This window comes from Ambystoma mexicanum, chromosome 14 (assembly GCF_040938575.1).
Source record: "Ambystoma mexicanum isolate Mex_15411 chromosome 14, UKY_AmexF1_1, whole genome shotgun sequence".
Classification (NCBI taxonomy): domain Eukaryota; kingdom Metazoa; phylum Chordata; class Amphibia; order Caudata; family Ambystomatidae; genus Ambystoma; species Ambystoma mexicanum.
In genome coordinates, this window is record NC_090940.1 from 28,771,614 (window position 1) to 28,798,765 (window position 27,152).

Below are 27,152 nucleotides of genomic sequence, written 5' to 3' on the forward strand. Positions count from 1 at the left end.
TCACCCTGAGCTTGGCCGGGTGAAGCAGGCCCGCTTTGACCCCTCTATCTTGAAAGGTTTTCTTTAGAGCATTCAGGGCCTTTCTTTCCCTATCCGTGACTGGCGAGAGATCCGGAAACATAAGAATCTTACAGTTCTGAAATTCCAAAGTTTTCTTAGCAGCTGCCACCCTCAGGATTCATTCCCGGGCACGAGTTACTGAGTCGTACCAACAGTGTGGGGCCCACCTTTGACTGCTGCTTCGCCATAGATCTAGGTGTTTTATGCCTGCAGCACTTGTCAACATATGTGGGGGGATCTTCCACGTCGAGGTCGAGAAGCTCCGGGAGCCACGTTGAGACAAACCCTATCAGGTCATCCCCCTTCGCCTCCATTGGGAGTCCAACAATACACAGCTGTGAGGCCTGCATTTCATTCACAAGGATTTCAAGTCTATTGTCGGCCATCTTACTGCCCTTTACGACCGACTCCACTCTGTGACAAAGATTTTGCACCATGGGAAGTGTTTGTGCGCATTGTTTATCCAGCTCAGCCATTTTCTGCTCCAGAGTGGAGGTCCTCGTTTCAAGCTCAGCAACTTTCTCTGTCAATTTGCCCAGTTTACCCTCCAGCCGCCCCATCAACTGCTCTATCCGGCTTAGAGCTGCCATGGCAGGATCTTACGCAGCTGACTTATCAAGGGAAAATTGCCCCCCACATCGGGCAAAGAAATCTGTTTCATCATTGACAGTCCTTTTCTTCCCCTTTCCTGAAGCCATTTTCCTTTCACTACTTGTTTATCTTGGGACTACCAGGTCACTGCACAGAATGGCCAGGCCTCTTCTTGCGCAGCACTAACCCGCCGTGCATACCAGGGCCAGGGAGGGCATAGAGCTCCAGCCGTGCCACGGCCAAAGCGCTCCACTGTACACACAGTCTCCCCCACGCCGTGCTAGTCGTTCACTACTCACTGCGCTTCTGCCAAGAGCTACACACGGCCACTTTCAGTGCTTCCCAGCACTGGTGATAATCACAGCTCTGACCCACATGGGCTCCTCTACATTCCGCTCCGGGTCAGATGTGGTCTCACAGGCAGCACTCCACATTCCCTGGCCACCCGGGTGGGAGGGCAATTTCCAGCCGGAGCAGCCGCAAGTGTGCCATGCACCAAGGGTCCTGACCCCTGCCTTGAGCCTGGGAGGTACCTCCCTCAGTGTCACACCACGGCAGCCGTGTTACTGCTCCTCTGCCGCTGTGCTCGGCACACACCCAGGGTGCACCCCCGCGGCTGCTCCAGCCGCCTCCTCACTAAGCAGTGCCCGGCCCTCTAAACCACTGCTGGTATCTCTGCTTCGGGAAGGCTGATCGATTCAATCTCCCGGCCATCAACACACTGCATCGTAATCCGTATTCGGAGCTGAGACACCTTCTGGTTTCTGTGAGAACCCTGAAGGTGTCTCAGCCGCTAGTCCGCAGGGTCTGTCATCCAGGTGGACAGGACACGGCCATTGCTTTTGGATCCAGTTCCTGGGGGTGGAGCATTTTAGGGAGAATTCTCAGAAATGTGCTAATTCCCTTCTACCTTATAGACTCCCAGCTCTTTTTGCTGGACTTTAGGACTTTTAATTTCTAACCTGGAGAGAGTGAGACCTTTTTCCCACTCTCATGTATTTTTCTGTGATTTGGACTCTGTTTCTTTTGACTTTGGAGTCTGACAAAACTCCAAAGGCATCAACTTTACATTGTAACACACAGCACCTTCCGTACAGTGGCAAAGGAAGTCTTTTAGACTTCTCAAAGGTGTAAATACCTTCTCTTGGTAAAACTACTGCTTCCAAGAGCAATGAAGTGAAATTGACTTTACTTACATTTTGTAACTTTCTAGGCCCAGCACACACGGTTACCATAGGCTGCTGGAGCTGTTACTTAGTATCCCTTTTGTCTAGCTTCTCATGTAACATTTTTATGTTACCGTTTCTACAATGAATGGCTGTTGGCAGTGGTTTACTTTTTACTACCATTGTGTGTTTTTACCGTGGGCTGCAATTGCAGCTGCAGTAAAGCACCTATGGGTGCCCATTTTGCAAAATGACGCGGTCTTCTTGTTTCGCAATTTCTTGTTGGAAAGGTCCTTCTTGAGATTTACTTTGCGCGTCAAACCAGGTTTGGTCCCTTTGTTCGTTCTTTTTGTCTTTGGCGGGATTCACGAGTGAAGCCCGCCTCTGGCTCAAGCATGTCTAGCAGGGCAGGAAGCGAGGGAGGTAACCAAAACGCCCTGTGCTTAGTCTCATTGGTTACAGGAATGCACCCAAGGGTGATTGGCTGGAGAGCTGTCCTTGGAGGACAGCCACACTGCTGTGTGATTGACAGCTAGGCAGAAAATGAATGGGAGAAACTTGCATAAAAGTCGAGGCTTTTTGCTTGGAAGACAGAGTCGACCACTGGATGAAGGAATCCGAAGAAGAACTTGGAAGAGACTCCTTCTGCAACTCCTGGACCGTTGCTTTGCCCAGCGAAGCCCTGCTGCAGTGCTGAAGTTCTGCATTCGCCTCGACTAGAGAAGACCTGCAAAGGACGACTTCTCCCCTTGGGTTGGTGGGACTAATCAACCCCAATACGAGCTCATCTGGAAAACCTCGTGGAGCTGGCTGTACTTCCGTTGCTGCGGCAGGAACCGAAGTACCAGGGAGAGGTACACCAGAATCGAGAGAGTGTCTTTAAGTCAGACCCGAGCTGCAGGAAGATCCTCCAGACTCCCAGGAAGCAGGACTGACCGAGACTGAGCCACCTCAACAGAATGCTGGACCCGAGATGCAAGGAAAGTCGATAGTGGTATTTATTCATTTAATTTATTTATTTTGTTATACGCGCCGACGGCCCAGAGGTATCACGCCGCTAGATTACATACAGTAAGTCATAGGTAGTTACAGTACAGTACAGTCAACAGTAGTTGCATAGGTAATCATGCATATTTGTTAAAAAGTGTGGTTTTGACTTGTTTGCGAAATGCAAGGTAGGAAGGTGCGTTCCTGCTGGTGGGAGGGAGCGTGTTCCATAGTGTGGGCGCGATGACAGTGAAGCAGGAGCCCCCTGATCGTTTTCTGTTGAATCTAGGTGTAGTAAGTGGGATGGAGGGAGTTGAGCGTAAGGTTTGTGGATTGGGTTTCTTGGAGAGGCGGTGCGTGAGATGGGGGGCTGTGTTGTAGAGGCAGCAGTGGGTGGTGGAGAGTATTTTAAAGTCAATGTGTGCTTTAATGGGAAGGCAGTGGGTTACGCGTCTGATTTGGGAGATGTGCTCCGAGCGTTTGAGGCCCCAAACTGCTCTGAGGGCGTTGTTGTGTGTGAGTTGTAATTTATTGAGATTCTTGTTGGAGGTCCCTGCTAGGATGGCATTGCAGTAGTCAAGTTTCCTACCGACGGTTCATCTTGCAAGAGTGAGGCAGTTGCTAGGGGTGAGGAATTTTCTGGAGAGATTGAGGAATTTGGTTGAGTATACAGCGGAAGAGGTCATTGCTTTCACGTGTTTGTTCAGGTGGAGTTCAGCATCCAGGTAGACTCCTAGTGTTTTCACATGAGGGGAGACAGGGATGCTGTTTCCGTCGATGATGAAGGCAGAGTAGGCAGGATCAAGATGTTTGAGGGGATGGAGGGGTCCGACAATGAGTAGCTCGGTTTTATCATCATTTAGGCATAGGTGGTGGTTTGCCATCCATGCCTGTATGATGTTGTAGATGTGATTGATGTTTGCGCAGTCGTGGTCATATGTATTTGTATTTCTTTTGTATTTATTACATTTTTATATAGCGCTTTACGCCAAAGTGCTTTACAAGAGGACCACTGAGAATACAACAAGCATTACAAAACAACAAGTGAATCAAGTAGCAGAAAACAGTATATGGAACAATTTACATGAGTGATGTGTCATAACATCACTGGTGTATGACCATAGTGAGAGAAGTAGCAAGAAGGTGATAGGATGTGCTTTAGGATCGAAATGAGTTAGGCAGCAGAAGATATTAGGGTGATAGGATTTAAGAGAAGTGCGGAAGGAGGAGTAGGAGGAGATAGAGCGGATAGGGAGAGGGAGGCGGTTCCAATGGAAAGGAGCAAGTAGTTAGGAGCGGAAGTGGGATGGGGCACAGGGTGGAGGAAGAGGAGTGCGTTGGAAAAGTTCGGCAGAGCGGAGAGAGCGAGAAGGAGTGTAGAAAGAGAGGAGGGAGGAAAGGTCGGGTGGAGCAAGACCATAGAGGGATTTGAAGACGAGACAGAGGAAATTGAATTTTAACTGGGAGTGAAAGGAGAGCCAACCTAATGAGGAGAGAGAAGGGGAGATGGAATCATGTGGCGAAAGAAGAAAGAAGGAACGGATAGCAGAGTGGTAGATAGATTTAAGTGGAGTTAGGTGAGTGGAAGGGAGTCCGAAGAAAAGTGGAGCAGTAGAAAAGTCTAGAGAAGACGAGGGAGGTGACTAGGAGTTTAGTAGCATGGAAGGTTAGGAAGGGTTGAATTTTACGGATAATATAGAGCTGGAAGCAGCATGATCTGGCCATGAGAGATATGGTGAGACAGGGATAGATTAGAGTCAATGTGAAGGCCAAGATTATGGGCATGGGGAGAGATGGGGAGTTTGGAAGGGGAAAAGAGAATAGGAGGAGGGGTGGAGGAGGAAGTGTGATAGCAGGGAGGAAAAGGACTTCTGTTTTGTACTTATTTAGGGTAAGAAAGTGAGAGGACATCCAAGATTTAATCATGGAAATGCAGGAAGAGAGCTTAAGATGGATGTCAGAGGTGAAAGAAGAGAAGGAGAGGAAGAGTTGGGTGGCATCAGTGTAGAAATGGTGTGAGGCATCAAACGAGGAGATGATAGGAGCTAGGAAAAAAGTGTAAAGTGAGAAGAGAAAGGGGCCAAGGACGGATCCTTGGGGAACGCCATGGTTGAGCGGATAGCTAGGGGAGGTGCTACCACTCAGGAAACTGCGAAGGTGCGGTTGGAAAGATAAGAGGAGAACCAGTTGAGGACAGAGTCTTTGAAACCATGGGATGAGAGAGAGTTAAGGAGTAGAGGGTGATCAACAATATCGAAGACAGCAGAGAGGTCGAGAAGGATTAGTATGGAGGAGTGTTTAGAGTAGCGGGCAGAAAGGAGAGAGTTGAGAACAGAGGTGAGGACAGTTTCCGTGGAGTGGTGAGGGCGGAAGCCAGATTGAGTATGGAGGAGAAGAGAAAGGTTAGAAATGAAGGAAGAGAGTTGAGCATAGACAAAGCGTTCAAGAAGTTTAGATAGAACGGGTAAGAGGGAGATGGGGCGATAGTTGGAGGCTAGGTGGCGATTAGCTAGGGATATGTGCCAGATGGTTTGAGGAGGATCTGGGTGTCATCGGCAATATTTATGTACAGGATATTGAGGTTGTCAAGGCGATCGAATAGGTCCTTAGTGTATGTGTTGTAGAACGTGGGTGTAACAGCCAGAAGACCAGGAACAGTCCAGGAAACATGGGACTCCAGACAAACATCGAACACATAAACCCGGAGGAGGGGTCCGCGGGAAGCACTGTGGTACACGCCAGGGAAATAAAACACGAGCCTGAAGAAATGGCCCGGAAGGAGGAGGAGGGGGCCACAGTAGGAAGCCAGTCCTCGTGGTCGGAGGCAGACATAGGAGCCAACCGCGATATGTGTTACCTGGGTTTGGGTAATAGCGACCCGAAATCAGGGCGGGTTGCAATACCAAGGTGGAGGACTAACTCCTGCACTGGCGGCATGTTGCATCTGAGCCGCGGACACCGCGGTGCGAACACTCAGCCAGAACGAGTAACGGGGGAGAGAAGAACGAGGCTGTGCGGCTTCGTGTTCGGGGCTGAAATCCTGGGAGATGGCAAAGACAAACGGGATCAGAGCTTGCTTTCCCAGCAAAACCCGAAATACAGAAGTGTTATTGGGCCAAGACGCCACAGACTGGGGATGAAGAAAAGAGGTTCAAAAGGACCACATGAGCTGCCGCTCGAAAGAAGGCTGAAAGATGCCGAGAGGAGATACGTTAAAAGCAATTTCACCTTACCAACGGTGGGGAACTCTGAAAACATAAAACCCGATCTTCACCTCACGGCACATGGCAGAGAGGCATCATGGCGACGGGTAGCACAGAAGGTAGGGGGTGGGGCTTGGCAGGGTTTTTCAAGCCTCTGAGCTGAGGAGGGACCTGATTGGTTCAACAGTGTCCAGCCCCTATATAAATCCAAGAGAGAAGAAGGACTGACGGGAAGTTCTTTCTTCTTGCAGAATCGATTTGGAAGCGAGGAGGCCACAAGCTCATATCAATGGGCTTATGAGGATTAACCCGAGGTTTCTGCCATACCCTCTCAGAAGACCTATAAGAAGAAGAACAGCTGCTGAACTAAGACAACGGAAACTCTGATTTATTATTTTATTTTGTTCTCAAGTCAATAAAGACTGTCTTTTGTTCAACTTACCTGCCTAGTCTGAGTGGTCTGTCACAGTGGGTGAGACGCAGGATCCCTGTGGGACACCATAGGGAACTGGGATGGGGTCTGCTGCTTCCGTGCCGGTGAAGACCCTAGAGGTTTGGTTGCTCAGGAAGGATTTGATCCATTTGGCTGCTTCTTGTGAAAAGTTGAAGGAGGTGGTGAGGCGGTGGCAGAGGATATCGTGGTCTACGAGATCGAAGGCTGCCGAAAGGTCGAGTAGCATGAGAATGGCGAGGCCTCCTTTGTCGCAAATGAGGTCAAGTTGTATTTTAAGATCGAAGAGGGCGGATTTCGTGCTATGTCTTGGTCTAAAGCCGGAGTAGGGAGTGGGTTTCGAGGTAGGTTTGGATTTGTAGGTAGGCAGTGCGGTCAAGGACTTTCAAGAAGAATGGGACTGTTGTGATGGGGCGGTAGTTGGTGGAGAGAGTGGGATCAAGGGAAGGTTTTTTTCAGTAATGGCTTGACCCAGGCTTCTTTGATGGAAGTGGGTATGGTGCAGGTGCTGAAGGAGGCATTGATTTAGTAATGGCGGGGGCCAAGGGCTCGGCACAGAGTTTGATGCGTGAGGGGCAGAGGTCACCAGTGCAGTTGGAGGCTTTGAGGTGTTGGATGATGGTAATGGTTTCTGCCATGGTGATAGGAGTGAACTGTAAGGGGGGATGAAGGGTGTGGGTGGGGAGGATGTAGGGTGGGAGGATTCGGCTTGAGGGATCTGTGCTTTCTTGAGGATGGTTTTATTTCTAAGGTTCTGTATTTTGTTGGCTAGGTTGGATTGTACCAACATGCACCAGGCTTTGTCTTTGGGAAAGGTAGAGACGGTTGGGACTGGGGTTTCCAGTTCGTTCAGGATTTTGAATAGCTCTTTTGTGTTAGACTAGGCTTCTGAGTTGCTGGTATTGTAGATGCTGGCTTTGGTGTTCATGATGGCAAGTTTGTAGGAGTTGGCACAGATGCTCAGGGAGGGGTTTTTCTGCCAGATATGTTCTTTAGAACGCTTGGTTTTGCTGAGATTTGCTAGGTCTTTGTTGAACCAGCTGTGGTGGTGGTCTTTTTTCCCGAGTGCTAGTTTTGAGAGGGGCGTGAAGATCCAAGGTGTGGCGCAAGGCAGTGTTGTAAACTGACAGAATGGCCTCTGGGTTGTTGTCAGGGCATGTTTCGAGGGGGTATCTGAGAACTGCAGTGGTGCTATTTGCGAGAGTTGCGAGGAGCTGGAACCACGAAGTGCAGCTGATCTGAAGTTTGCCCATTGCTGCTGCCGACCTTCCATTCGTAGTGCAGGAGTCCCCAGACGTCCTCCCTCTTGTTCCCACGACTGAGGCCCAGGAACAACAGGATCTGCAGACCTACACAGGAACAGAAGCCAGCTGGAACCAATTTATTCTAACCAAAGGTACTGTAAAAACTAAGGGGATTTACCTCTTGATGTGTAGCCTTGCTAGTTCTCATTTGAGACTTTTCTTGGTTGCTTTGCAGAGTTGCTTGCAGCTTTGCTCCTCACAAGCCTCCCAGCTTGTGGCCCTAAAGTGATTGAATTTTTTCTACAAAGACTTCTAAAACATTGTGCAAGATTTTTACTGACCTGCAAGAAGTGCTTCAGCTCACCTAGACTTTTGCTCAATGAACATTGGCTGGCCTGGCTCCCTAAAAGACTCTTCTTACCTCTGACTTTGTGCTTTACTTTTCCTCCAGGAAAGGGTTCATTTACTTTGCATTGGGGGTTCAAAAGTACTTACCTGCTTCAGAATATTTGTGCAACATTTGCTTTGTTCCCAAACCCTTTTCTTTGACATCAAACTCAGTATTGCTCTAAATGTACCAGTGATATATTAATGTCCACAGTGTCCTAGTTATTTAAGTCACCTAAGGGCGTTGGAACCATCTGTGTGCCATCCCAAATGGGTACTTGCTGATTTAGAGAAACTAAGAGTGTGTATTTTGAAGTGTATTTTTGTGTTAGTTATATATTGCTCCCTTCTGAAGAAGGCTTATTCAACTGACTGTTAAATACATTAATGGGGAAGCCACCAGGGGGCGCAGGCAAGATGGCTGCCTGAACTTCGAGCTCCCCACTTGGCCCCGGGAAATAAGTTGCAAGACATGCCTTTAACGTTTTACCAGCCCCGATTCCCAGCATAATCTGAGAAAAGAAATCGCTGAGGAACAAGAGGGAGTTTGCCCGGACTCCAGAGGTGCCCCCGTTCTCCTACTAGCTGACTGCGTACTGTGGCACTCCCCCTCCCCCAAGCGCTCTCTCGAGATCCGTGTGCTGGCCAGCCGCGCCGAGGGAGGAGGAGCCGGCCCCTCTGCCGCGTTCGCCCGTGGCCGAATACTGCCAGGCACAACATCGCGGGGCTGGGTGGACCCCCCCAGGATCTCCTCCGCTCTTCAGCAGCCTGCCCCCCCCACCCCAGGCAAAAAGCGGCACACGGCAGCCTACCGCACTGGAACGGCGGGTGCAGCGACTGCGGCGCCCTGCCACCCGGAGCACCCGGGGAGCCGTGCCTCCCCGATCACCCCAGGTACCGTCAGCGTAATTTGGCCCGGGCCGACGCGGGAATCGCGCCCGGGCCTCACCGCTGCGACCCGCCTACCCAGGCAACACCACCGCCACAAGGCGAACGGAGGCCCGCCTCGGCGGCCCTCGCCCCCCCCCCCATAGCATCGCTGTCACCGCCACAGTGGGGCCCGCCCTACACAACTTTCCGCGGATAGTAACGACGGGCAGAGGAGCCCACGCAAACGCTGGGGACAGGCTCAGGCCGTCGCGGGAGCGCGCCTGGGCCCCCGCCACCTCTCAGCCTGCCCATCTCCCTGGATGTGCTTCATTTGAGGGGGCATGTTCTCTTGGCCTCGTGGATCCAGCCCCACATCACACTGCAGAGCCATATTGGGGTCCCTGCTCGCCTGCTGTACTCTGCCCCGCTGTGACTGGCCCACCCACACTACAACATAACCGCCATAAAGATACCGGAGGCCTTCCCTGGCGACCTTCACCTCCTAGGGACAGTGACGGCAGGCAGAGGAGCCCACGCAAACGCCGGGGGTAGGCTCAGGCCATCGCGGGAGCGCGCCTGGCCCCCCCCACCTCTCGGCCTGCCCTTCTGCTTGGACGGGCCCCACTTGGAGGGGTCTGATCGCTGGGCCTCTTGGTTCCAGCTCTGCATTCCGCTGCGGAGCCACATCGGGGCCCTCGCTCACCAGCTGCACTCTTCCCCGCGGGCGCTACCTCACGAGACCATCACGTGGGAGCTGCCTCGGGTGAAGAACAGCGTCGCACCCCTCCCAGGGGGCTCCTTGAGAATCAACACCCCCATCAGCACTCTTCTGTGGTCACCACTCCAGCGCAGGGGGCCCACCATATCTAGGGGACACAGGAAGCAAATCAGGCCGGTCTCTTCCCCCAAACGTGGGAACCCCCAGTCTCGCACCTCCGCCGCCGGCTAAGGCCCGCCCGGACCTTCCGAGAGGACCACCATAGTGAACCAGTGAATCTCAGTGACATAAAATCGCACCGAGGAGGGCAGCGCCTCTCGCGAAATTACAGGGGAACACCACCACCTGAAAGATGACCACAAAGACTTGAGCTACTAAAGCGACGGGACGGGTGGCCCGGGGCCCCGGGTTTCTCCTAGAAGACATCCTGAGAGGACCCGGCATCCCAAGGCGAACAACACCCCATGAGTTGGAGAGAAACTCTTGCGAAATACCAGTTCACCCCAGGACACCACACGATGGAAACCGGCCCTACTACCACACAACCCCCAGATATGAATGCCATGCAGTGTAACATTCAAATGATCCTTGAGGAGATCAGAGGCATGAGGACGGACATGGGGGCCAAATTGGCTGATCTCATGGCCAAGGTTTCCACATTAGAGGACCGAATGGAGGGGGTCGAGAATAACCAAGTATCAACGGATCTCCTTGAAATGCAAATGGACACCAAATTCAAGGAACTGCAACGCCGCGAGGAAGATCTCCGGCTCAAGGTTGATGATATGGAAAACTGGGAGAAGAGGAATAATTTGAGAATCTTCGGCCTCGAGGAGACCAAAGGGGAGACCCCGGTGGGACTGGAAAGTAAAATTCAAGACATCATCCGAATTGTCCTGGGATCCGACTCAGGTGAAACTCTTCTCCTCGATAGGGTCCACCGGGCTGGCGGCAGAGGCGGGGGCCCACGTTTGGTCCTAGCAAGGTTTCATTACTACAGAGACAAGGCTAGGGTGCTAGAGCGGGCAAGAACAAGAACCTCACGCTCCAGATGAGAAAGAAATGCGGTTCCATAACCAGATGGCTACAGGAAAAGGGAGTACGATATCGCTGGAGTCACCCATTCTACCTGGCGTTCGAGTGGCAGGGCCAGAGATACCAACTGGTCACAGAAATAGACATTAAGAGGGCCACGGATGACCTTACGGGCGACCAAGCGGGATCGTCTGGAGACCAGAGTGGAACCCGCAGAGACCGCAGCCATGTCCCTCGGGGCCCCGACCTCTCTCAAGGGAAGCTGAAAGTCAAAGGTTCACGCAAATTTTGGAAGACCAGACACCCCTCTACGGAACGGGGGGACCCCGTATGAGCACGTGTGTGACACTTAAGGCTTGGTCGCCGTATTATGGCCCGACTCAGGTCTTTCCACACTTATTGCAACCTCGAAGACCTCGTTGGGCGCAGTATGTTCTTTCCATGGTTTACGGGGGGTTTATTGTTCAAATGACCCAGGTCAGAGTTGAAATGTTGCCCATTTTTTAGGCTGTTCTATGGTTCCATAGTGTGACACTTTACGATTCTCCTCGGAGTACTGCAGGCGGCACGCGACCCCGAACTGTGACATGCTCCAAGAGGGATGACAGTTGTCGATCACATGCCAAGGTTGGAGGGTAAATAAGGGAGGGGGCACCACCTCCGGATCCCCACCACCAACACCAATGGGCTGACACGCAGCAGAGAAAGGCATGACGCGAGGTGTCATACTGAAAAATGATTTTTCCCGGGGCCGGGGTAGCGACCCTGGCGGTTCGTTGCTCGCTTCAACGCCCCACAAGATGGGTAAAGGGGAGGGAAGGTGGGAGGGGAGAGGGAGCTTTTGACGGGGCTAAGGGGAAGGGGGAAATCCAGCTCGAGTCATGGACACTAATCCTGCAACGGGTTCTAGGTAGCGGACACTTGGAGGGGTTTATGGAGCACAAGATGAAAGATGACAATGATTGAAGGAAAGATAGGCACGCTGAACGTCAAGGGCCTCAACTCCCAGAGCAAAAGGTCCCTTACGAGTAATTTGTTCCGCAAACAACGCCTTTCCTACAAGAAACACACTACAGGCAAGGAAAAGAGTCGAAAATAAAGGGGAAAGAGATTGGTAGCAACTACTGGGCCTCCCATAGGAGCTCAAAAAAGGAAGGGGTTGGCATTCTCCTTGGCAGGACGTTTCACCTCACGGGAGTGGAAACCAAGAGGGGCTTTGGGGGTCGATTCCTAGGTATTAAGGAAACCTATGAGGGAGAGCGCATCACCCTGGCCACTTTATACGCACCCAACTCGGGGCAAGTATGCTTCCTTACCCAGATCTTTAATCTCATGGACGAATGGGCGGAGGGCACCATGACACTGGGGGTGGATTTTAACCTGATATCGGATCCCCGTCTAGATTGGTGGTCCGCGAAGGAGGTGGGACACCCAAGGGGATTTCTAAAGATAACCTGGCCCTGCAAACCCTTCTGAGGGAACACTATTCGGTGGACGTTTGGCGTAAAACACACCCAGGCCAGGGCGGATACACCTTTTTCTCGCCTCTGCACTGCACCTACACCAGAATCGACCTCTTGTTGTCTCCGAAGAGGGGTACAGGGTGGTGGAACAACCTAAGGTAGAAGCTATCACATGGTCTGACCACGAATTACTCATAGCCCATTGGTCTCTGCCCGTCTCCCCAAGATCTTCCTGGTGGCGATGTAACGATACGCTCCTCAGAGACCCAGTATTTCGGGACTTTATGAGGAAAGAAATGCTGGCCTACTTTGAGATAAATGACACTGGGGAGACCGATATGTCCATGGTATGGGAAGCTGCAAAGGCCATCTTTAGGGGTCTCCTTATCGCAGAAGGTTCAAGGCGCAAACGGGAAAGGGGGCTAATTGAAAAAAAAATCTGTGCGGAGTTGGCCGTGTTACGAGCCAGGCTGGGCCTCCCAGGGGTGGACCGTGGGGCTCTTCTGGAGGAGATGCAAGGTAAAAGACAGGAACTCCACACGGTCCTTATAGGGGAAGTCATCAAGAAAATGCGTTACACTAAGCAAAGGTACTACGAGCGGGGAGATAGGGTCGGTACCCTCTTGGCACAGAGAACCCGAGGTTGTAGAGCTGAGAGAGGAGTAGCTCATATCAGGGATGGGGGGGCGGGACCCATAGAGGCCGGGAGGAAATTGTGGAATGTTTTGCTGACTACTATAGCAAACTCTACTCTAGGCAGGCAGGTGAATCACTAGATGACATCCGTACCTACTTGGCAGAGCACCCTCTGCCTAAGCTGTCCGAAGCGGAGCTAGATTCCCTGGAGGGGGAGATATCCGAGGAGGAGGTGGAAGGCGCCATCAAGAGATTGAAAGCGGGAAAGGCACCGAGGGTGACGGCTATACGGCTGACTTTTACAAGCAGACCCAATCTGTCCTGCTAAAACGATTAGCCAAACTATTTAACCAGATCAGGAACCGGGAGTCAATTCCACCGACGCTCCTACAGGCCCTCATCACTGTGATACCTAAACCCAGCAAGGACCAGAGGGAATGCGGGTCCTATAGACCTATCTCGCTCCTGAACCTGGACGCCAAAATTTTTGCAAGAATCCTGGCCTCCAGATTGGAGCGCTGCCTTCCTCGCCTGATACATCCCGATCAGGCAGGATTTGTCCTAAACAGGCAGGGCTCTGATAACATGCGGAAGACTCTCCACGTGCTCTCCTCCAGGGTGGTTCGGGGCGAGGGTGCACTCCTACTGGCCCTGGATTCGGAGAAAGCCTTCGACAGGGTCAGTTGGGCTTTCATGGGGGAGGTTCTCGCGACTATGGGCATGGGCCTGAGGTGGCTGGGCTGGATGTCCGGACTCTATTCCTCTCCCTCTGCCAGAGTAGTAACAAATGGGACAGAGTCGAGAGTGTTCCCCCTCGAGCGAGGTACACGACAAGGGTGCCCACTGTCCCTGTTAATTTACGCACTCGTAATGGAACCATGGGCAATCTCGGTCCGCAACAACGAGGCCATCGGGGGGGTACAGATAGGAGACAAACACTGCAAAATCTGCCTTTTCGCAGACAATGCATTGCTTTATATCACAAAGCCGTCCCAGACGGTCCCCGTGATGCTACAGGGTCTCTCACGTTACGGGGAATTGTCAGGGTACAAGGTTAACCTTGAGAAGTCGGTGGCATTCATGGGGGGAAACCTATCGGACCCAGAGATAGCCTATGTGAAGGGGCTCCCCTTTACCTTATGGGAAGAGGGATTCCGGTATCTGGGGGTCCAGGTTGCACGCGACCCCACTGACCTTTACTCGGCCAACTCCCCCGCCCTCTGGTCAGCAATCAGAAAAGACGTGGAAAGGTGGGCGGGGTTGGGTCTCTCCTGGATGGCACGCCTTAATCTTATAAAAATAGTTATCCTCCCCAAGTTCCTATTCCTTTTCCAAATGCTCCCGGTGCTGATCCCCAAAACATTCTTCACGGAAATGAAGCGAGTCCTTCTCAACTTCCTCTGGTCGGGCAAAAAACACAGGATCTCTTACGAGGTACTGACCAGGCCGAAGGATGAGGGTGGGGTGGGATACCCTGACCTAGAAACATACCATAGGGCTTCCCAGCTAAGGATCCTACCCGACCACTTTACCCCAGGCACGGAAAAACAATGAGTGGCCATGGATAATAGGGTTCTCGCGCCCGTCACAGTGGAGGAATGGCTCTGGGTCCCTAGGAAAAACATCCCTAGAAGTGTCCTGAACCACCCAGTCCTGAAAGTACTGTGGTCCTTGTGGAAGGAGGGAGGTTACTATCGCTGGCTCACGACCTGGCCCTCCCCATTGAGCTGCATCTGGGCCCCCCCCTTCTTAGCTAAAATAGCAGAGCCAGCGGCATACCAAAAGTGGTTTGAAGCCGGCCTTAGCAGGACCGGCCACCTCTGGGCCGGGGGCACGTTCCTACCCCTGAGAGATCTGGAGGAGGCCCTGGGAATAGGTACTCTGTCCCCATTCCGTTATCTTCAACTCAAGGGAGTCCTCATTGAACCATCGTGGGGGGACACCCTCAGAAGGGACCTTACAGACTTCGAGAAACTTCTCCTCTCTGCCAGCGGCTCTAAGGGGATAATATCCCGCCTCTACAGGCTCCTCCTGTTTTCCACCCCAAGAGACCCACCACCGGCACGCACGCAATGGGGAAGGGATCTGGGAGAGGAAATCGACGACGAAAGATGGACGGCAATGTGCAGGCGGGCCAACAGATCCACAACCTCACTCCAATATCGCCATCAAGCCCTCAAGGTTTTACATCGATGGCACTATCCCCCACAGAGGATTGCCAGAATGAGGCCAGGATACGACCCGCATTGCTGGAAATGTAGGACAGTGAGGGGGGATTATATCCACATGTGGTGGGGGTGCCCAGTGGTTCAAAAGTACTGGGGGGAGGTGTTATCTTGGATTAAAGGGGTTGATGGGGTTGAACGATCCTCCTGCCCCTGGCTTCTCCTCTTTGGAATAGACTCTGGGGAAGGCCAGGAAGACACCCAGGACCATATGCTACAGATCATGTTGGTGGCGGCCAGGTACTGTCTAGCACTGTCACCGGGATCGGTGATATCCTCGTCAGAGTACGTTGATTCTGATTCTCCACCCTCCCCTAGCTCCTCACCTTCGTCCTTCCTTTCCGTACCCTTCTTTCCTTTTCTTCTTGGTCGCTCCTTTTTTTTGTGTAGGTCAGGACGGCCACGGAAGGAAGCCATCGTGCCACCCGAAAGGGGCACCAGGGGGCCCCCACCCGGGAACGCCAGAAAGGGGAAAAAGCCCAAAGGCACAAAAAACCCCTGAGCGACCTCAGTGACTCTCAGGATATGAGTAATGGGTACTCTTGAAGACGAGGCCGGGCAGAAGAGATGATCAGCGGAATTCTGTAGGTGCTCCGGAGGAAGGCAGTCCATACGGAGTAAGGTATTCCACAGGGGGAAACCAGGTTCAAGGTAATGACACAAGGAGAAGACGGCAGTCCAATATGCAACCCAGGATCCGGTACACGGGAAAGCAACAGAAGAAGGTTTCCAAATGGTAAGAATACTCAATCCGAAAACAGGCCGGGGTCCGGTACACAGGGAAGCAAGCAAGAAGACAGCAGGCAGCAGAGGAAGAGTCGGGAACAAGGAGGATAACCAGAAAAGAGGTAAGGAACTCAGGGTGAGCGTAAGATGGGAAGGGGGGCAGGCTAGAAAGACGGAGGGAGAGCTGAGGAGGAGCAGCAAGGCTACGGAAACAAAGGAGGAAGCAGACAACAAGAGAGAGGAGGACTGGGACCCGATAGGGATCGGGGCCCGATGGGAAAAAGGACACTAGAAATGGCAGAGAAAGGCACAGAGCAGACAGCACTCTCGAAACGAAACCGGAAGCGTTGCAACGTGTACGCAACCCGGAAGCAGCAGGCTTTAAGCTCTGAGCCGCGTCAGCGTGCAACCACTAGAACGGTGCTGAAGGAGGGCGTGACGGGTAGACGGCATGTGCGACAGGATAGTATCCGCGCCGCCAGTGGCTCCACAGGCGCCACCCGCCTCGCAGCATGACAAGCACAGAAATGGAAAAACCCCGGCATGCCTGGGGAAAAAGCAGGGGTCACCAAAGTGCGGGCCATTTACGACATGGAATTTCTCACACATCTACTTGACGAGGCCAACTCAAACATTGAAGAGACGTGGCTGCCTTTCTTTGATAAATACGGGCGCCCTGCCTAATGTGATACAACCTGGCCAGGGGCCCCTCTCCCGGTGGTGATAAGCGGCCGCCCATTAACTCGACTGTGACCTTCCCGAAACTTGGCTCATGACTTTGGTGTGCTAAAGTCACACATCACGGTAGTACCGCTATGCTCTTTAAGAACCCGTTAAGCAAGCAGCAAATGAGAACTTGAACTGGAGGAGGGAGGGGGAGGAATGCGGGGGGGGTCGGGGAGGGACGTGTTATGATTGGTTTTCTGTTATTCCATTTCTGCATATACTCTGTGATGTTATAACACATGCGAAACGTAATAAAAAATGATTTTCAAAAAAATATACATTAATAATAGTTTAATCAAGAAAATGTGAGTGTAAGAGTTTAGTTGAATGCTTGCCACTGTGAATCTCTGTGTAAAAACCCTACTGCTCACATTGACCCCTCTTGAGATAAACCTGGCTGCTCAGCCACTCTACCAATCTGTATAGTACAGATGTATACCAAAGGTTGGGTTCCCTATTCCCAGGAGTACCAGGTTGGTGTAGTCTTCCAAATACTGCATACAATCTTGCCTAACAGACCAGTGCGGGAGGATCACCTGGATGAGGGGTCCTTGGGGAGTGGAAATGGGATACCGAAGGTTGAGATGCGGAATTCCTTTCCTAATAACACCTTTTCCCCATCCTACCAAGTAGGATAACTAGGAACTCTACCCCCTAACCCCCCTTTCCTGACACAAACACTTTTTCACAGACAGCCCAACATGAAAGAAAATGGACTAACACCCGAGCTGTATACCTGACATGTCCCAACACAAGGGTCAGGAGGTGTCAGGCAATTACAGAATATTACATACACCTGACTTCCATCACACTTCCACACACGGATGAAAGGCAGAGCACTGAAGCACACCCTGAGCGAGGCATACCACACGAGGAAGCAGCAGTTCAGAGATGGCGGTTTAACACGAGGAGAAAGATGGCAAAACCAGAAAGGGTTGCAAGACGGGAATTGCCCTTAGCCTTGTCAACGAAAGAAAACCATTACTTTCAAGAGCCATTGAGGATAAGAAACATAAGACCAGAAACTAATGCTGAAGAAAGGTACATTGTGTGTCTAAGGTACACCGGGTTCTCCCGCATCGATAGACGAAGCGGGGAGGAGAGATTGCTGCCGTGGTACTGTCCTTGGCTCCTGCACCAAGGCCGCTCCAGTAAAGTCAGCACAGCCAGTGAGTCGGGTAGACTGATAGCATACCGGACTGTGTTAGACCCAGGGTCGCAAGCGACAATGCTGTATGAAGAAAGCTGCAACGAGCAAAGCATAAGGCGTGTGTGATGAATGACAAGAATATAATTGAATATCCAAGGAGTGAGTGAACTTTTGAAGTAGAATAGATACCATACAGAGTGGTCCAGCACCACGTGGGTGCTCCTTAGAATGTCTATGTTAGGTATCCAATTGAGAGTGTAAAATTGTAAACTGTGATTACAAAAAGGCAAGTGTGAACTAGACGGAGTGAATCATCTGAATTGAATACTTGTGAGAGGAAAAGAACTTTGTGTTTTGTTTTGCTATATCGGGCCCTCTGAATCAAGAGACTGATGAGTAAAGAAACACAGAAGGCCCTGATGTTGGTAATGGAACTGTATACTCATGCAGAAGAAGCCAGAGTGTGTGCTATATTCGAGTGAACCACCTTGTCCCGTGCTGAAGCGTGGGGAAGGGAGGCCCACGGCCTGAACATCCTGACATATTCTTTGTGAACACTTCTTTATTTTTCATGAACATTATCCAACACGATTTGTAAATTGGTGTAAATTGGTGGTAAGGATTGGCATTGGATTTTATTTTTGACGAGACTCCACTAGGACTGCGTTATTATTATTTGATGGTCGTAGCTTGCTTCCATTTTAGATTTAGATAGGTGTTTATCACACCCTTAAAAGTTCAATAAACACTGTAAAACTGTGGTCACTTCTGTCTGTCTTTCTTCAATACCATGCCTTCCTTACATTTCTCACACTCTCAACAGCAGGTTATGTGCAGAGGTGTGAGACTCAAGATAAGATTTGTAAATACTAGTATTTCATCTTATTCTTTAAAGTTTTGATAACATGGGTATTTTCTGGTGTGATGCTTATTATGTTCGTTAAAAATCAAGTTTAAAGATTTATCTTCATGCTCAGAGTGGCATAGCGTAAAGACTCCTTAGCTATTACCTGCCTCCCTCTAGCACGTCAAAGCTTTTCTCTGCACGAGCTCGGCAACGCCCCAAGATGACTTAACAGAATTTCTTTTAATTTATTTTAGATGCAGCAGAGCTTTGAGCCCACTGTCCATGTGGACAGTTTCCTGTATGAAGACACTTTGATTGATCAACTGTGCGAGGAAGGCAGAATGAGCCGGCACTACTGCCTGTCCTGTGGATCCCAGCAGACGGCTCCCTTGGGTAGGAATGAGCGATACTGGCTAGTCTTTTGGGGGAGCCCCTGGAATAATTGAAAAATAACAAGGTGTCACGGTATTCTGAGACAGTGATCATCTAATTGACACTTAAGAAAAGTAGACCAATCCTGCAGAAACCATCCACATGTGCACTCTCTCTCTGGGGAACATCATGCTTATATTTGCGTACATATGTCGTTTTTATGGTTGCTCACATAACAGGGACACAGAATTCAGGATTGTACCCCTAAACATAAAATGTGAAAATATGAAAAGACATAGACTATGGTTAAAGAGCTGGAGAGGTTAATGTCATTTGGGAAAGCAGGAGATTCCTGCTTGCCGCTTAAACGTCCAGTGCTTGCAGGCGCTCAAAGAACATCAATTTAAGAAGGGGGGGGTTATGAATCAACCACTCTCAACATTTAAGTATTCATTAACCTTCACCCCAGACCTCTGTTTGAACCTTGGTCTAGATCTACATGACTTTTTTCTGAACTTTCTCCAATATCTTCCATGATTTTACATTGCTTTCCAGATGTATTATGGTACATGTAGTCCTTTCCTTACATAGCAGACCATGCCTAGACTACTCCCAGGAGGTGGATAGCTGATGGACAGCAGATTGGTAATTGAAGCTGCTTGTGTACCCCCTGGGAGTGCCTGTTACATCCCTTTTGATCATGAAAGGCGTTTTCTTGCAACATTGTTCCCTGCTTATCCTAAGCTATGACCATTTATGGCAATATCTTTTCCACGTTCACTCAATTAGAACAGCCTTTAGCTGTCTGACTGATATCCCAGGGGGATCGAGAGTCTACGGGAGGCCGGCGATGCCCAAAAGCACTGTGAACATCCACCCACAGGCTGTCCAAGGAGGATATCCCATAATCCTCCTTCCCCCCCAAACCTCTTCGGCCAGATAGGTTCCCATGTAGGTAGGAGCAAAGGTCTACATTTTGGTTATAATTTCCAGGTTAAACAGACATTCCTCCTCAAACGCACTCTGCAGATAAATGGCATATCCTTTTTAATTAGAAAACGAAGAGTCCAGACACTTATGCACTGTGGTTCAGAATGTATAATGAGTCCATTAACATGACTGAAGCCAGTAATGGTAACCATATCCTATTATTCATATGCTACATGTCCATTTCCTACAATGACTGATTAGACGGCACGTACCAATGTTTCACCCACCTGGGCTTTGTCTAGGTAGTATCTACATTCATTTGTATAATTAAACACACAGTAATACATTTTTCTACAGAAACCACATTCCTAATTCACATGTACAGTTTTTCTATAACAATCCTAATAGTGAATAGCAGACTCTAATTGCTCATGGTGTTCCAATATTCATTTCTGTCAATCCTAATGGTGCTTAATTGCCCTAAATCCATAGTCTTTTTAAAGATAATTATCTAAAGCTAAAAGGGAGAAAGTAACACATAGCTTTATGGGATATCAAACAAGAAAGACTGTCTATTAAAGAAGTCAGTAAGAATTATGAGAAGGCAACCGTGATAAATTACCTAGAAAAAGATCAAATACCGCGAGGGCTCAGAGTCCTCACATTTCCTAACTTCAACAAACCAGAGGATTCTGATCTTGCTGTTCAGTGGGAAGCAAATCTTAATAACAGCTCAAAAGTGATGATTCAACTTTTCATTGGACAGGCAGATAGGGAACATAAAAGAGTTGTGGGAGATATGAAAATAGTAGAGGGAGATCAAGGAGATAGAGGCTTTGGAAACTACCAAACAAAAGAATTTCAAGAAACTTGATGACATTGTTAGGAAACATCAGGAGGAAGTGAAACTAAGAAAAGCTAGGAAGGTATCTCGTGATGACAGGGACAATAAGTAGGATAGGATATACACCTTCCAATCGAATTATTGTGAATGAACTAGGGCTTCATCCACAAGTAGTATGCCAGGCTCATCACCAACTAGCTTGAATGGGGAAAGTGATGGAGATGGGCACTTAGACAATGTTGGTAATCAGAATAACTCTAGTGTCAGAAAAGGTTTTTTAGACCAAATAAGGCGTTATCGCAAAGACAATCGCACTCCAATCAAACATGTAAGATTTCATAATCCAGTACACACAAATACTATACCAACGGGACCCATTGAAGGGGGAAACGGGGGGGGGGCAGAAGATCTAACAGGCCAAACAGGAAACAAGGTGGGCGTGCTTACCAGGTCAGAAGCCAGGAAGGACAGGATGCCACAGAAATAAGGGAGGAAGTTAATTTGGTTCTTAACTTATCTGATCGTATCCTCGATGAGACTGAATGTTACTCACCACACCAAGGATCGGAAGATTGGAACCGGACCTCGAAGACAGAAGTGGTGGAATTCTCGGAGCAACCAGTCTTAACCTCAGCTATCCTGAATTCAGTGAATCAGGCTTCCTCAGAAGAGGTGTCTTTTCTATGATGTATCCCTCTGCTGTGTTGATAAGACAGACAGAGGTATCAATCAAATAAAAGAGCGGGGTAAACACGCACCGCTAGACCAACAGCTGAAAAGAAACCACAGAAAGGGTTATACGCTGTACAGATGAGAATAGCAATTGAAGGACAATCAACAATTCATGAATACCTGAATAACAAGTTGGTTGGAGTAGCAGAGTATGCACAGAGCCTAGAAGGACAATGCAAAAGACAATAAGGAACTAGCTTAAGTGACTTAAGGACTCCCCTTGAACCCTAGAGAATGCACAACTAACCTGGAAGGAGATGGTTAAGGAGCAAAAAGGGAAATCCTGCTGGAAAGGACACAACGACAGGAGAAAATAATAAACAGGAAAGTTAGTGAGGGTGTTACAGTTATAAATCCGTTGAGATTAGTACCTCTCGGTATTGTGTAACCAAATCCCAAAAGGATATTTTAGGAGTAAAAACACTAACCTGATTGGATGCTGCAGCGGAGAAGAATCACCCCGGAATCCCTGTTCCCCCCTAGCACCGAACATATAAGAATCGGTGAGGGGAAACGCGAACCCCAGGGAAACCCTCTGGGGGAAAAAAACCTGGAGATCTTGAATCAGTCTTCTTGAAGGAAAGACTCCGGACGTCAGGACTAGCTTTCTCATAGGATGGCCCTTCTCTAAGTGGTGTAGTGGAAAGAGACCTACAGGACGAGAGAATTACAGGTGAGTTGTAAGAAGGGCAGAATGAAGGGTAAATTGATGTGGAGAGTACGAAAACTAACTTTAGATATGACTGGAGTTAGATCCTTCGAATGGGTCTTTCCTGGCAGTTGAAGGAGTTGTAGTCCAGAGAGGAGGAGAACAACTGACAAAGGAAGAATGATAAGTATGATTCTAAACAAGGTAAAGATAAGTCAAATGTAGGAATGGGACTTACTTCCGCTAGGCGGACTTGCTGTCTAGAGCGGGATATCAAATGGAAGGCCACGCTTGAAGGAACATGAGAATCCCCTGGACTGATCGAGGGAGAGGAACTGAGCAGCCCGAGATGAGATACAATTCTACAACCAAAAGGAACGTTAGTGAGAAAAAGAGAGTTAGATAGTTGTCGATAGGATGGAGTTCGGGAGGTCAGAATCTCTGCGAACTTACGGAGCATCACATTCAGCCGAAGCGACACGCCGGAGGGATCAGATGACTGATCACGTGTTCCTGACGGCAACGTGAAACAACTAGACTGCTGGCACAGGTTTCCCTTGCTATACCGGAGTTTCCTCGAATCCTAGCTCTACACAGGGACCAATGACGCCTAATCTGCCATCGGCGAAATGGTGTAACAGAGGGAGGATACACCCGAACGGCACGAGGGACGCGCTAGATACGGGTTGGTGCATGTAACTGGAAAGCATCCTGAACTGCACGTGTCAGATAAGAGTACAAATCCAGCACAATGTCCAAGGTAACGTGTAGTTTTCTTCACAGCGAGGGTAGGCAGTGTTTATTCAAGAACAAACAATCACAGGAAGCAATGGGCACAGTTTGAAATGTAGGGAACTTACTGGAGGCAGTTAACCCAAAATTGCCAGGGGTGACCGCTCCGATGCAGCCCTTGCGGAAGGAACCAAAAAGGCTACAGAGCGTAGGAAAAATGACTTCTGACAGGAAGCCGCCAACAATCCAGGAAACGTTCCGAGTCGTAACAGCGTGTAGAACCAAAGACAACAGGGCAATCCGTAAGCAGTCCGAGTGGAAGGCAAAGTCGAAAACCAGGGGAAAACACGTTGGAAGGTTGAAGAAGGAAATTAGCATGGGGGCTAAACACGTAAGGGTACGTGTAGACTACAATTAGCAGCACCGAGCCCCGAGAGGAACCGGGTTAAGAAGGCAAGGGGCGGAGCATCGGTGTACGCGTTGTACGTAATGAACGTGTCAGCTGACACGGCCGATGCCGGCGTCCATACAGTCTCCATGGAAACCGATAACGCTGCCACACCGATGTCTTTCCCCGGACTGTGTGAGCCGGTGTAAATGCTGAGGGAGATTGGCGAGAGCAGCGCTGCCGAAGCGTAACACTGAACCTAGGGTCTTGAATCAGGGTTTGTCCTTTCACCGACAAAGGAATATGATCATACTAATATACAGATTGATATTTATAAATACATCAGGAAACTGAAACTCAAGACGTTTTCCCACAATTCAACATGGAAAAGCTAAAAGAAAGGTTACCATCCACAATTAAGTACTCTCACGATTAAAGATATTCAGAACACTGCAATTGCAATGTCTCTTTCAGACAATTCAGAAATAGTACCTGAAGTGATCTTGGATGACTTACAGATTGAAGGTACTGTACTTATTGAAACTAATCTGAAACCCAAGTCGCTTTTTTTACCACAAACACAATACAGTTGCTTGATATTCATTCAACCAGTAATCATTGACATCCATATATTTTCAGACAAGAAAAGCAATAGGGGTATCCCATCTGGGTGCAATTTTAAGCTATAAAGAACAAGCCGCTGTCAAGAAGCTATGTAGTTATGATGACTTGATTATTAAGGAGGCCTATAAAGGTGGCAAAACAGTCATTCTTAATAGAAGTGACTATATTAAAATGGCTGAAAAGCATCTACAGCAACCTGGTTGCTATGAAAAAATGAATTGAGAATTTGTGATCAAAACCATCTCTGGTTATAAAGAACTCATTGATATGTGGTATAGAGCACAATTGATTACAGATCAGGAAAAGGATTTCTTAGTATGTGAGACACCACGTATCCCTAACATTTACTTTCTACCAAACGTGCACAAGACGTACGCAGAGCTGCCTGACGTTTTACCAATTGTGAGTGGAAATGGTAGGATAACTGAAAATATGTCTAAATGTATAGATATTTTGCTGAGACCTGAAGTTTTGAAATTGAAGTCATATGTAAGGGACACTATGCATGTGTCAGAGATCCTAAGAGGTATTGAATGAAATGCAAATTTAATTCTGGCCACAATGGATGTCAAGGCGTTGTACACATCTATGGATCATCAATTAGCTCTGTCAACCATTGAGTACTTCTATAATACCAAATCTGCTTCCCTCATGAAATCAGTTACAATGTTGAAAGAGTTTGTTGCTTTTACTTGTATCATAATATTTTTTTTATTCGATCAAGTTTTGTATAAACAGATTAAGGGTGTGGCAATGGGGGCATGTTATGCACCTTTCCTAGTGAATTTGTTTATGGGGGAATTTGAATACACTTGTGATGAAATCTTCAGACCTGACCAACAAAGTATGTACATGGATGAGATACAATGATGATATTTTGTTAATTTTTTAAAAACATTTTTATTTGTATATAATCTTTATAGATTTTTTAACAAAATATCAAAGTGTTCGTAAAACATATCAAACTGTCTTGCGTGCCTGCGGGACAAAGGAAGGTCTAAATGAAGAAGAAGAATTGTTTCAAGGATGCCGGTGGAACATTGCAATAGATCTGCGTCGGGAGAAGCACGTTGAGAATGTGTTTCATGATGTTTATTGTAGCTAGCTGCCATGTCTGTTTATCACCGTCTAGCAATTTGTTCCAACACGATTCTTCGTCTTGAAGGGTGAAGTCTGAGAAAATGTCTTTCAGATAAGTGCGGTGAATATCTGTCGTCGCAGGACATTTCAGAAGTAGGTGTCGTATGGATTTCTTGGCTGCGGCAGGATTGCAGAAACGGCAGCAGCTTTTCGAAGATAGCTGTCTAATCGCCAGGATTTCGTTGGTTTCCAGAAGATTCAGTCGGATTTTCAAGAAGTAGTTTCGCGCCAATCTGTTTGGGAATAGTATCAGGTATGGTTGAATAGAATCTAGTTTCTTGGAAAAGGGAGGAAGATGGCTAGTAAATGTATACTTGATAGCAGTTTCGTTGGTATTGATCCAGTCCAGTTCTTTGATTTTTTTGGTGACTCTGACTGGATTGGTGATAAGTTCTTCCATGTTGCAGGCGACTGAGTCTAAGATGGTCAAGATTTTGGTTTCCCATCGAGAGAGCATTTGACAGGTACCGAGTCGAATTTCTTTGCTTATCAGTCGATAAGCGTATGGGGTGTCTTTCTGTATGTATTTCCGGTACAACAAAACACTGTTGCAGTCAGTAATTGATTTTAGAGATGACAGGGTAAGTTTGCGTCTGATTAGTGTTATCGGAGTTGTTTTTGGGAGACCAAGGACTGATCTCGAGAAGGTAGCTTCTAGTTTTGGCCACAGTTCTGGGGGGAGGTTCGGCATTGCGTCGACGCCATATGTCAAGGATGGTATAACTTTCTTTTTGTAGAAGTCTCGTACAGGGATGATTGAGAATCTGCCAAATTTGATGTCAATTGCTTTTTCTTGTGTGGCCAGTTTGGTAGTTTTTGCGTACAAGGCCTCTTGCATCGCTTTTTCTCTGAGCGAGCTGTCTAGGATAACTCCAAGATATTTGAAGCTGGAGACTTTCTCGATGGTAGTCGAGCCTAGTTTTAGAGGTAATGTGGCTTTCTTTTTAGAAAATTTCTCGATAACCATCATCTTTGTTTTTGATTTGTTGATTTCCAAGTTGTTTGCCATCATGTATTGTTGTAGGTTTGTGAGTTGGCGTTGTAGGCCTATTGGGGTGTTATCCAAAAGGATTAGGTCGTCAGCATAGAGAAGACGACTAATCTGGTCTCCTCCGAGTTTAGGGGGGAAAGCTCGGACCACTTTTTCAGTTTCTTGAAAGTCGCCTAAGTAAGACCAAAACAGTGCCGGGGCCAGAGGGCAGCCCTGTTTAACACCTCTGGCCGTAGTTATTTTGTCTGTTAGAGCTCCTTGTTGGTTGAGGTGTACCCGCATGGAAGTATTGGAGTAGAGAGCTCTGATTGGGTAGAGTATGTCAGGTGGACACTTCCATAGGTCGAGTTTCTGCCACAATCTATCGCGATCCACTTTGTTGAACACCTGTGTAAGGTCGACAAAGGCGAGGAATAGACGTGGACGTCCCTCCAAGATTTTGCTTTTGAGAGCGCTCAGTATTAAGATGTTGGCGTTTGTCCCCAAGTTCTTTTTAAAGCCAGTTTGTAGTTTGTCTTGGCACGGAGCTTCATTGGCCCAAGTGGTGAAGTGTTTTAGGAGTAGAGACCCAAACAACTTGCCTATTGGATCGAGGAGGGCGATGGGGCGGTAGCTGACTGGGTCTAACCTGTTTCCCTTTTTGTAGATAGGCACTACATTTGCACATGTCCACGATGGTGGGATGGATTTTGTGGCGGAGCAGCGTCTGAAGATTTGACTCAGGAGAGGTGACCAGACTTCGGGATGGGATTTCAAGTCGAGGTTCGTGATGCCATCAGGGCCAGGAGCACGTGATGGTTTTAACTTTTTGATTAAAGCTGTGATATCTTCAATGTTGTCCAAACAGATCCAAGGAGTGTCGTTGTTATCCGTCATAGGAGCTACGGTTGTGGTACTCTTAAAGAGGGTTCTGAAGTGAGCTTCCCATGCCGATTGGCCAATTCCATTTAATTGACATGGCCGGGCACCTGGCGTTGTTGAATGGAGCAGGGACCAAAAGTCTCTGGCATGGTTGCCAGTAATAGCCTTAAGGATATCTTCCGCATCTTGTTGATAAAGCTTGTGGCGATGGCCCCTTAGCCAAGATTTGTAGATTTTGACAGCGGCTTTGATGATGACTGAGGACTGTGGGAAATCGAGTTTCCGAGCTTGTCTTTTTGTTTTTCTCAGCTCTCTCATTTTCGGCAATCAATTTGTCATAAGTATGTTTTTGGTCTGATGTAGTTGTCTTCTTTTTTCTTTGTGGGACTCTAAAGGTGGTCAAT

General features: G+C 48.7%; 1 protein-coding gene across 2 annotated transcripts in view; it reads left to right on the top strand.

The window, feature by feature from the left end:
* Window positions 1–27,152, top strand: part of LOC138527375 (uncharacterized) — a 339,830-nt gene that overhangs the window by 86,977 nt on the left and 225,701 nt on the right. For both annotated transcript variants that reach the window (XM_069638451.1, XM_069638452.1), the window contains exon 3: window positions 18,740–18,878. In XM_069638451.1, coding sequence (XP_069494552.1) covers window positions 18,740–18,878 — 139 coding nt within the window. The remainder of the gene's footprint in view (window positions 1–18,739; window positions 18,879–27,152) is intronic.